General features: G+C 34.7%; 1 protein-coding gene across 1 annotated transcript in view; it reads right to left on the reverse strand.

The window, feature by feature from the left end:
• The window catches only part of LOC109543124 (CUB domain-containing protein 2-like), a 90,798-nt gene that overhangs the window by 35,098 nt on the left and 42,915 nt on the right, over positions 1-12,785 (reverse strand). Inside the window, exon 4 of the mRNA XM_048668291.1 lies at positions 6,906-7,001. Within this exon, the coding sequence (XP_048524248.1) occupies positions 6,906-6,993 (88 nt within the window). The 5' untranslated portion in view covers positions 6,994-7,001. The remainder of the gene's footprint in view (positions 1-6,905; positions 7,002-12,785) is intronic.

Consider the following 12,785-nt stretch of genomic DNA (forward strand, 5'->3'; position numbering starts at 1 on the left):
TTTTGTATAATAGTTGTATCAGTATTTAATAGATTATTTTAGTTTTCACATTGCAAATTAGGAAATATCTGAAGAAACTGCGTCCAGTACTCACTCCTTTCTCGAAAACTGACTAAAATAAGCTTAAAGTTTTATAATTATGCCATAAAGCTTGCAACTAACTGAAATAGAGATCAAAATTTGTTAAAAGGACGCCAATTGAGCATTGCTTTTTTTCAAATTAACGAAACTTGCAAAACGCGTTTCGTCAACTCCGAAACAAACTTTATAATGATAATAATCGCGTTATTTCTCATGCTGGCATTTCTATTAGAAAGTTTGTGGAAAATCTAATTTATTTGTATCACGAAGGACGTCCACTATTTAGCTAGCTTAATTAAATAAATGAGCCGAAAGCTCAGTGGACCACTTACAGGAGAAATGACAGAGAATAGAATGCGAGAGTGGGAGAGCTTTTAAACCGTTTAAAATTCTCGTCATCGCGAGCAAGAAACCGCCTTAAGGGCTTTTTGAGCTTCTGCTGCCGCCAAAGAGGATCGATTTTAGCGTAGGGCGGCTGCTCTCCAAGAGGTTAAAGTCGTTTTTGCGCTAACAATTCTTATTAGCTGTTGTTTTTACTTTCATCAACTTTTGCGTGTGAATGGCGGTTTGAGAAGCAAAACACTTGCGAAAATAGGGACAGAGGGTTATTATTAAGTGTTTTTCAGAGCTTGATGATTTATGGGAATGTGGTTGGTTGTGTTTTTGTGGCGTTTGCGGAGGGTAACTTGAAAAATATTGCCACGAGCCTCCAAAGCAAATATTTCGTTAAATAATAAATACATAATTAAAATGAGTGAGCGGAAGCCGACACTTTGGGAAATTTATTATCGGTTATTTCCAGTTGACTTACTATTCTGAAATTGTTTTGAAACTGTCTGAAACTTTTTACAGCGTTGTCAATTGCCAGGCACGTAAATGAATTTCAGCAAACACAGCTAATAACAAGTTGTAAGGGCTATAAACTCTTAAGGTGGAAATATCACGCCAACATGCGAATGAATTGAATTTAGCAAGCAGTTTATAGAGCAAACAATTAAAAACATTTAATTTGGCACTTGATTTAATATTGCAATGGTCTAATGCAGCTGCAGTTTGGTTTTAATAGGCACTTTCTTCGGGATTTTAAACAGAATAAGTGGTACCTTTATTTGAGAGTTGATGAACAGGGTGTATTGAGGTACAACTATGTGTCGAACGACATTTGTGTTAATATAAAACACAGTTGAAAAATGTTGAAAATTCTGCAAGACCGTTTTTAAAACAATATTAAGTATAAAATATTATACAGAATGTGCCAAAAACAAATTGTGACAATTTAATAGAGTATCTTACGACTGGAGACTCTAATGAATTGTCTTGCGATTTTTCCGTCAGGGTCAACTGGTTTTAAATGAACAATACATATATACTAATTTCAACTTGTTTAACATGAACTGGTTCCTTCCATAGGTCAGACTAATTGGTGTTTATATTTTTATATACTTCAATGTAATAAAATATTTTCAGAACCCCTTTGATACTTGGAAAATTGTGAACCCCAAAGAAGAAATTCAGAAAGTTGATATCATTTGAGTGATCACCAGAGTGATTATAACATTTTTCACCTTTTGTAAAAATTCCGCAAAAATCCGCAAAAAAAGCGCCTTTCGCTTTAGGACCTCATTTAGATTAGAAATGACCGGTAATGACCATTGTTTAGTTATAAGACATAATTAATAGCACAGCCGATAGATCACTCGTTTGAACCTGCAAGAGGCGGAACATTAGATTGAATTCAGAAATCCGCTGGTGGACGTAATAAAATTTTGGTAATTTGATCACAAATGTTTTACCATAGCATATACAAAAACCCAAAAATTCCAACACAAAAGATGTGCTTTTAGTGTCAACTTTTTAAATGGAAAGATTCTTCTGATCCAACAGTCGAGTACATAGTAGCTAGTTGACAAATACGTTAATATTTTGAGAACTTGGAATATCTATTTCCATTTGCAACTTACGTCTACAAGATTATAGATTAGTCACGCACAAGAACTAGTCTATTAGTGGGATTTCAACTATTGCTAAGCAAGTCTAATGTGTTGATTGGACACTATTGCTAGATCCTCCATTGTGCTGTCCGATGACAATTATGCTTATGATGAAAGCAGCTAAGAAAATGAATATACAACACACCGCCACTAGAAGCATTTCGTGCAGGAAAAGAAGATTTGCCAGAAGAAAGAGAAGTGAGCGTGTCCAGAAGCTTCATTTTCTTAGTAGAAGTACTTTGAAGAGTCTTTCAGGTTGACAGGAAAGCGCTAGATTTTTCAAAGTACGCTCAGTACTTTGTTCTTCAAGTCAGTCTTCAATTATTTAACCTCCATTTTCTGATTTACTAGTTGCCCAGAGACTTTGGAGTTGCGATTCTTGATATGAGCTTCAGGTAAACTGAGGTTCAATTGCTAGTCACTCATACATTATGTCTAAAATTATATTTACTAGGAATATTATTAGAAGCAGGAAGACTATGGCTGGGACCAGAATGATGACCTTTTCGGCCATCGATAGAGAATTTCCTGATTCTATGCTATCCTTAGATCGTGGAGGCATTTTAATTGACAGTGTTCATTATACATTATTAGCAGCACTCTACCATATGCTGGAAACTTACTGTAGTGAAATGTTCGATTTTGGGAGCCTAACGCCTGTCGCTCTAGTCTTCCGGATGCTGATCTCCTACACTTTGCCCCACGACGATGATAATGATTATAAAAACGGCTAGGAACACTAAAATGCAGCAGACAGCTACGGCCACCATCTTGGAAAAGAGCTGGACCAGAGTTTGAAGGTTAAATGTGAGTTGTCTGGATTCACGACACTGAAACGTTGACTGGTCGAGGCAGTCAGCATGCTTCGATGCTGAATAAAAATGGTTCCATTCTTACGTAATAAGGTGCACGAGTTGATTTTTGTCTTCGTGCCAGTTCAATCATCTGCTTCTCAATACTCAGCAGCCAAAAGTTTCAGATCGGCTCAGTTCCGGTATGGTAACAGTGACCAGTTGTTCGATAGCACTGTGCAATATTTGCCAGTTAAAGCTTGCTTCTACAAGTCTCGAGCTCATCCGCCGCTATCGCTAATTCAACTGCCATTCTCTGTCCGTCATTGGGACGTAGATGTAGACAAAAACTGATATAATGATATTAAAAAAACCGTGTTATGTATATACAGTCAAATAATAGCGTTGGTATCCATTCGATTTGCTCACATTCAAACACCGGGGTTTAATCGAGAAGCACTATGTTTTTAGGGGGCTCTACCACAGGTTACCAATGGGAGAATCCAGATGAAAAGAAAGCGTCGCGAACTGATACATTTAAACAGCAGCTAACATGTCTATTTCGGAATAGGGAGCGAAGAACTGGAGTCCCGGTCCGGTGAGACGGCGTTGTGGATTGAGCGCGCGCCGAACCTCCGAGATGAAATATTGATTAGGGAAAACCCCTAGCGCCTACTATAGGAGCACTCTGGAAAAGCCGAGGAATCACTGTGACGTAACAGTGTTTACAGGGCATTCAAACACTATTAGCACTGCTTACTGGGCGTTCCTGCCGGCTTCTACTGTTACACCGGAACGGAACAACTCACATGTAAATGTCCTCGTCCTGAGAATCTCCAGTGGATATTTGAAATTGTGACATTGCGATTGGTCTTAGTGTTTTCAAGTCAGGCTTGAAAATGTCTAGTGAACATGAATCCGTTACTTATTTGAACCGTGTATACTAGTAGTACTAGAGGCTCATTTGAGAATTTGCTTGATGAAGTCAGGAAGTAACAAGTTCAAACGCTTGTTTAGACGGAATTTAAATTATAAATTTTTATGATGAAGTGAAAACAGAATCACTCGTTTGTCCTGGTCGCTCGATTGAAAATATCGCAGCAGTACATTAAAATGTTGAGGATAGCCCAACCACATCAATTCGGCATAGAGCTCAGAAAATTGGTGTTTCTACAACCACTATGCTAGAATTTTAACAAAAGATTTAAATCCTCATGTGTACAAAGTTGAATTGGCTCAAGAGCTAAAGCCGGAAGACAATTATAGGCAACGCCTATACTTTGTTGATTGTATGTTAGAACAGCGACAATTGGACGGTGATTTTTCAACGGAAATCATCTTTTGTGACGAGTCCAATTTTCATCTTGATGGCTTTGCTAATCAATTAATTGGTTATTATTTACTTTGTTAATCAATTAATTGTTATTTAATATTGTAATTTAAATAATTTTAAAATATTTGGCCTTATTCTTGCTTTCATGTCAAGAGCTAAAACGGTAACCTATTAACCACAGTCTCAATAATCCGTGTATCAAAATTATCCTTATTTGTATGAGAACCAATTGGGGCACTTTGATACAGGGTGTTCCATTTAAATAACCATTATTTTAATGGGTGGAGTGCCTAACGTAAGAGGAGCGACTATGGGAAAATCGAAATACATAAATGATACGGTTAGTTGAACAAGAATTTAGTTAAACGGGAAAAAACTGAATAATTAGAGAGTAATTGCAAAGTTTAGTCTCTGATTCATTTAAATAAAATAGAAGCCTGATAATTTATTTACTATTATTTTTGTGTTAACATCAGCGCTGGACAAGAACCACCATCAACTTATTTTACTTAAATCCTGTCCTGTGTATGAGAAATGCTAAAATCGCTTTATTCTGGATTTTACAATTAATTCCATGGATTTTTCATTTGATAAGCTTTTAACTTAATATCTAGGAGATTGTGAACGATTGATTTTGCGGCCGCTGTTTCCATAATTATTACTTAATACAGTTATTTTTTTGTTGGAATATTTGTTGCATCTGTTCTAGTCTTAAAGTTTTGTGTTAGTTAAAGTATTATGTTGGTATTCTCAAGTAGGCAAGACATCAGAGAATTCAGTCAATGTTAAATAATTTTCGTAGTTAAATTGAATTTTAATTCATATTCTACACTGTACAAGTACCAGCGTCTAAAATATCCCATAAAATAGAGCACCGAGTTGACAATTTTATTAAGATTTATTTGAAAAAGTTAAAAAATAGATAGTTGAATTGGGAACCAAAATAGCTATTCGATTTCGCTAATAAACAAAGCGGACCGTACTCAAATAATTGAAGGTGATGGTGGTTAGTTGGAAAGGAAACGAAACATCGAACGATAAAACTGATAATGTGGTTTTCTTGCCGACTTAAAGTAGCTTGCCACCAGAAAGTTTAGCCGGTTTTGTTCCAGCGTTGATAGTGAAGCGAAAAATAATATGAAAGCTAAAAATGTGGCTTTTTTTATAGTTATCCGTAGTGGAAAATTCCTATCAGGACTCTCAAAGCATAATTTTACTAGTTTTTGAAACTTTTCCTCCGTTAGCCAACTTCTTTATAATTTAAAATTTACAACTTTCACATATTGACCCTGAGGTTACAGAGTCTATAGATTTAAAATCATTTTCAAAAAAGATATAGAGATGTAGAGGACGCCCTAGGGAATAGAGAAACCCATTTTGAAAACCCCAATTTGCTCAAAACTGAATCGTTTGCAGAAAACTGAATCTAAATAAGCGAAAAGTGTAACTTCTGTATCTCGTGGAAAGGTTAACCTTTTTAACCTTATGCTAATAGCTGTGGAGCTAAATTTACACAGCATACGCGAAATATTATCCTTACAACACTGCTAGAGGTAGCATAAGGTGCTAGATTTTTTGCTTTAGATTAGAATATCCAACCAGAGTTTTTCAGCCGAAAGGAAAATCTCTTCATTGATAAAGGCGATTTAGGAATGCGTTTATCGAACTTTAAGCGGAAATTATTTCAGTTCTTCCTCTGTAAGTGTGAAAGTGTGTGTTTTTATTTTTATTGCCAATAACAGAGATGAAACAGCTTTTCTTGAAAACTAAAACACTTCATATTATATAAATCTGGTAAAGTCACTGTTACATTTACTTTGCTTTGCCCGGAATTGGCTGATGAAGATAAAAATATGTGGTTGTTGAACTTGATGAGAAGAGAAACTAACGAAACGTACAGAACTACAGAAATGGGAAGGCGGTGATTTAATAATGGCTTTAAATATAAATGAAATAGAAATTGTCGCTTTGCCTATCTGTAGTGCTTTAATCAAAAGTGTGAAAATAAATATCAAAAGTATAAAAAAGTGAATGTGTAATAAAACACCAAAAATTTATCCGGGAGTCTGCAAAATTGATTTTCATCTGAGTTAATATCAGAGTCTATAGTTAATTTTTCTAAACATTTTCGTAGGCTCGCTTTTGTATAAACATATCTCTATCTATCTATGTTGAAACGCATGATAATAGTTGCAACATTCACACTGAATGTACATTCAGAGTCTTTTCATGATTCCACTGAAACCATACACTTTATGTGTAACATGACAATAAAAACTTCTGCTTGAAAATGAAAAAAATATATTCGAAAAAGGTTGAAAAACAAGTTGAGACTTATTCGTTCGTATGTTTAGGTCACGCAAACCAATCATTCAAAATCCGGTTTCAAAATTGAAAGCGAAAAGATAAAATTATCAAGCGAAAACAATCAGAATTAGTCTGATAGTTTAATCATGAATAGAATTACAACTAAAAATAACCGGCTCACACGCTATAACGTAATCGAAGTTTTTTAGTTAGTAACTGCCTTTCTTGATTAGTTAAGTTAGGTGATGTAATTTTCAATGGCTGAAAATTCTATTTAAAAATGCGATAAAATAAAATTCTAGACGTTTTCCTATTCTGGTTAAATGCTTTGATAAAATCCAAAAATTGAACCTTCAGACTGTTTTATTGATTTTTTATTGTTGCAGCTGGACATTGACTTACCAATGGTAAACTGGAAAAAGATTGCTTGGAGACAAAAAATCGACAGTATGAGTCTTCCCTTTGAGGTGTGCCGGTTATCTGAGGCCATACTGTGTCCTGCAAATGAAAATACGTTGGTAAGTACGTGGGCACTTATTTTTCATGCGTTGATTTGTAATATTCAAGTAAAAACAACATTCAACCAGTTTTTAATTTATCATGCAGCTGTTTATATATTTATTGTATAAACCGATACATAATTCTAATAAAATAGGACTTTAACTTAGAGTAAGTATTTTGCCAGATATATTAAAGACGATGATACAATCTAAAACATCTAAACTATTGACTCCAAACGCTGTATACACTGATCGATCCATAACTAATATCAAATCCCGAACGCTATTCAAGACCCCAAGCAGACCCTAAGTTTTCGCTTTTTCCCAATAGATTGTTTTCACATTAATTATAGCTTATCGGATTCTAGGCACAACTTGTCAGCATTAGGTGGGTGAGAAAGGGCATTTTTATCTCTGTTCATCATCTGAAACAGCAATTTCCCCCTGTCAGCCTACACAACATTCCAACCGACGATTTATCTTGTCTAGAAAAGGTCCGGTTTGGCGTAACGAAACTAATAGTCTAGGAAACGACTTGTTCAAATATTTAATTGGGTCTATCTGGAGCTTAAATGGCGCTTTAACACAGCGGCAATATGCTGGGTATTTTACAAGTTTTCAGTATGTGGAAACTTGCGAAATAATTGTGTGCGATCGGTTACCAGTTGGTAATGCTTGTTCGTCTTGTAGATGCAGACGCAGCGAGCTACGCGCTTGCCACCAAAAGCTTTTAAGCGAAAGCTTTGTCGCGTGAAGTGATTCGATCAAATCCTAATGAAATTTACATGTAGTGTTTACGATTAGAGCTGTTTTGTACGTCAACTAGTCATAGATGAAAGCGAACATCGATTAAAACCCGCGGGCTGCTTCTATGATACTTTTCAAACGCGTTAATTTCCCAAGAGTAAAGTAAACTGCATTACAACGCACGCCCCCGCTTGAATAATCAAATCACTTGTAACTTTTCTTATTACTATAGTGGTAATTCGGTTTTCAGGCTTAAGTCGGCTAAAGCGGATACGGTTTTAATGCCCTTAAAAATCCACGTTAAATTTTTTAATGTATTCAGATGGATGAGGGAGGCGAGTTCAGTTGCAATTTTATACGGACTTTGCGCTTTCTCGTTCCAAACTATATAATAGTAGTTTGTCCCATTATCTAAAGACGCTTCTCCATAACTTGAAAGTGTAAGCTCGAACTTAATGAAAAGAGCTTGATGTTTACCGTCCGGCTTAAATAATCTGGTCCTGTTAAATAATCTCCAAAGTGTGCATAAGAACAACTGAGTCGGTTTTTTTCACATTTTCAAAAGCTGCCCATATTACAAAATTAAGATTATGAAGATAACCTTAATGCAATATGTGTCTAATATGCCTGCGAAATCAATGTTAATTAATTTTTCCTCATCAATTAGATAAAATTCTGAAATTTTGTACGCATGCAAATCTTTGAGATCCTGAAAACAATTGCCAAGATATTCTGGGGGAAAAGGCGCCGGAGATTTTTCCACTTATGTGAATTATACTCGACACAATATTATCTATTAAAATTGAATTGAATTTTTTCATTATTCTAGTAATAGATGATCTAAAAGACAAACTTGAAATCAGCAATTTTTCAGTGCTACTCTGATAACAAAGGAAGAATTTTAAAGCAAGATTTTCTCAAAAATTAATATAGCGGTTTGAAGGTATTAACTGTTAATCACTTCGCTCAACACTAGCTTAGCGCTCATGTATTTACATTATTTAGGTTTCATTTCAATCATTAGAACTTTCTTATTGAAAATGAGAGAGATTTCCACCAATTGAAAGGTCGTAGGCAGCATTAGTAGGAATTGCCAAATAATCTTGTTCGCCTAAACATTCTTTTCTCATAACAGTATTTTTTTGGAAAGTCGGTAACACATAGTAAACCCTGCGAGAAACTTTCTCCGAAAGAAACGAAAGCTTCATCAAAAAATACGGTGGTAGTTTGTTTTCTGGTCGAGTTGTTTAAAAAAGTTCTCCACCAACTTTCTCGAGTTTGGGAAATTAAAACATGAAATGTTTACTACACCATGGAAGACAGAATCGCAAAAGTTTCGGTCGAAACGAGTGTAAATATTTAGTTTGCTTCAATTCGTGTTTCGACGTGATATAGCGCCAACGTAGAACAAAACGAATTTTTAAATTATTAAAAGTTTGTTTTCTGATACTTGTCTGTGTACGGCGATAAAAAATTCAGGTTGGGTTAAATTTATTTTACTTAGTTTATTTCATGTCACTTGGCATATAAATAAAATATGCCGTTCGGTTTGAATATATCAGTTTTGATCAAATTGAAATCAAAATCGTTTCGGAAACGCAACCGTTTTCTCTTCTTTGATATTGATGTTCTAGAAAACGCAGGTACAAATAAGTAGCTAGTTTTTGGGAACTTATGCACCAACTAGTAAAAAATAAAGAAATCACGGCCACACAATAGAAAAAAAACCCACTTTTTTGCGGAGTTCCAAAAATGAATAAAGTTAATATTCTTTTACGACCAGTAGTTTGTAGTATAAATTCACCTACACATTCTTTAGCTAAATATATTTTAAACATTTTAAATCCTTTAATAAATAAATCCAACCCATATTCTGGTAAGTTTTGACGTTGTTCATCTATTCACTAACGTTCCTGTTGACAAAACTGTAAATATTATCAAGAAAAAATTAGAAAATAATGTCATTCTTGAGGAACGCACATAACTAAGCATTAACACCATTATTGAACTTTTAACAATATTTGTAAAGTCAATTTATTTTCAATACAATGATAATTTTTATCAACAAAACTTTGGAATGGCTATGGGGTCGCCCTGTCATCTTTTTCAGTAATTTATTATGGAAGATTTTGAATCAACTTTCATAAATAATTACAAATTTAAACCAATGATTTGGTGGCGCATTGATGATGTATGCTGTGTAAAGATTGATGAATTTGTATTTTATCTGAGCAATAAAGAACCAACAGTTAAATTCACTATTGAAAAAGAGCAAAATTTACAAATTCCTTTTCTCGATATACTAATTTAAAAAAAAATTTTACAGTTTCAAAACCTTGGGTTATAGGAATCCTACTCATCCTAGACGGTATTTGAATTTTAACTCAAATCACCCGATAATGGTAAAAAAATATTATTAAAAGGTTGATTGAAAAATGTTTTAGTGAAATTGAATTTCCACAAGCAAAACAACATCAAAATAAACCTAGTACAGACCTTTTTATTCCATTTATTCCAGAACGACAACGTCTCGACAACCTGTCGTTTTGCCTCATGTTCATTTAATTTAAGTCATACTTGATTATCTGTTCTAAAATCTGAAGTAAACCAGAGAAACAAGTACCAAAATTGAATATACACCAAAATTATTAATTAATATTACATTTATTGGTTTACATAATGAGATTATTTCAAAGTGAAATAGTTGACAATTTGTAAAAAACGAATTATTCCAGCGATTTTTTACATACTGTATTGTTCTACTATTGTTACACAATTGATTAACATACCCTTTTTTAGGTTCATTTGAAAACGATAGCAGAAAATAGATATCGAAACGTCAAGGCAATTTAAAAAATTATTTCTTTACTAATTGGAATTTTCTCTCACAGCTTGAGCCTAAATGGGTCGCCGGATACCCCCCTCTAGGTGATAATTCTTGATTACCTTTTGATAAATAATTCGTAGTTATTGCGAGATAAGAGCACTATTTATCAATCTGTACTAAAAGACGTGAGGAAATTCTGTTTTTTTTAAAGACAAATTTTTTTTTAGACCAAATACGCAACAAACAGGTGGTGAAAATATGAATCCGCCTCAACAATATAGAACTTAACTACGTATCAACTAATTCAGATAATATTTTCGAGAGCTGTATAAATTTGTGTTAATATAAAAAATTAATATAAAATGAGGATAATCGATTTGATGATCGCCATTCATAACCCTGGGTCAACTGCTTCAAGAAAAATGAATTTAAAAAATGTTAAGGCGATATTAAGAATTAGACAAAATCGCGTAGTATAAGCATGTAAAGCGCCACTTTTTTAAATAAGTCTTATTTGAATGCACCAGTAATCAATTCACGTTGGTAAGCTCTGAAAGATTGTTTCCGACTAGGACATATTTATTAAAGCGATTTTAATGTTTGCAACTTTCGGCATTCCGTAAACATTACTTCGCCTACAAACTCAACAAAGTTTCAAGAGAGCATTTTCCTACGAAACTGCTCTTGAATTTCTTTTTTGCTCTAAACATTCGGAACATTTTGCGCCATCTATTATCCAGAGCTCAAGTTTTTCCGCGCGTTCTGGAATTCTCCTACGGGACTCCGGGCGTGCGGGAAAAGCACGGCATCAACAACGGGATAAAACGATTTCCGATAACGGAGGCCACCTGCTGTTTGAGCGTTGAGGTAGAGGGCGTAGACGGCACTTCTAGAAAATTAAATGAGTTGGAGGAAATTTTTAAGAGCTCGATGAGTTATTGTTGCGTTTGAAATCGCGATGGCCCCGACAAACGCCCCCCGAAGAACGAAGAAGCGATGAAAGTTTGATAAAAACGAGAGGCACCTGAGGTTAATTAAAGCGAATAATTTATATTGTAGCTTCAGCGCAATGATTTTACCGTCTATAGAGGTGGATTTGATAAACTACGACTGGCCAGGTATCTGTCCAATTGAATTTGTGTCCGAAAAATTGGACACAGGATAGCATTCTTCGCAATCGCCTAATGCATTTGGGGACGAGAACGTAATAGAATTTAATTGAATTGGGTTGTTTCAAAAAGCAATTAAGTCTTATTCATGTTTAAAAAACCACATGAAAGTATGCCAGAAGCTTATCCTATGTTTGTTCGAAAAACAATGCAAAAAAATTAAAATGTATGGAATGTATTAGTTGAGACGAGCTGTATAGTTGCACAGAGCCTGCGTTCTAACTAAATCGCTATAAAATCCTTTTATTATTGGGGAACGTACAGATGAACAAAAGAAAATTCCCCGAACCACCAATCAAAAGTGGTGACGCAAAAATCTGGTTTTAATTAAAAACCCAGCATCTGTTAATATCCGGTTACGTATTCCGAGACTGCTAGTAATATGACAAGAATCCATTAATCGTTGCTGGGATAAATTTGAATAATAAGACATGTTTCCGGTTATAATTCAAAACTTGCGGAAAAAATCGTCGTTGAGGGCTTGAGGCAGCTTTTTAAAAAGCGAAAAACCATTTTTCTCTGTCGTGTTGAAAACGGCACACTAAACAGTTTGATCCATTTTTTAATTGCCATCTAGTTGGTAGCAATTAAATTGGCAAAGTGGAGATGGTATTTTTTAATGGGGGGATTCGGGTAATTTAAGAAAATACATGCTTTCATAGTGTTTATCAGGTTTTTAGTTGGCAGTTTGATCATTTTGATTCTTCAATTCCTGTTAATGTGAAAGGGACTGTAAAGCTTTATTTTCTAGCTTAGGGAAGGTGTTTTTATTGAGATTTGATGCCGGTTTAGACATCAGGACTCCCAAAGGGCTGAGCATACCATCTACATCGACTGTGTAATTAATTTTGCACCTAAAATTATCTCCATTCTGTGCTTTATTTCAGGTGTTGGCTTTTGGGATGCTGGTCTTGATTTTAGTTTGAGTAATTTTCTTTTTAATTCACAAATTCAGAAAAGTGCGTTTCTCGTTCGGTTGCGATAATTTTTTTATGAGTCATTGGAATCGTTTGTTATAATTCAGCTGTCATCTGCGAAG

The sequence above is a fragment of the Dendroctonus ponderosae genome, unplaced genomic scaffold (genome assembly GCF_020466585.1).
Source record: "Dendroctonus ponderosae isolate FM_Combo_2020 unplaced genomic scaffold, Dpon_F_20191213v2 Dpon_F_20191213_7, whole genome shotgun sequence".
Taxonomy (NCBI): domain Eukaryota; kingdom Metazoa; phylum Arthropoda; class Insecta; order Coleoptera; family Curculionidae; genus Dendroctonus; species Dendroctonus ponderosae.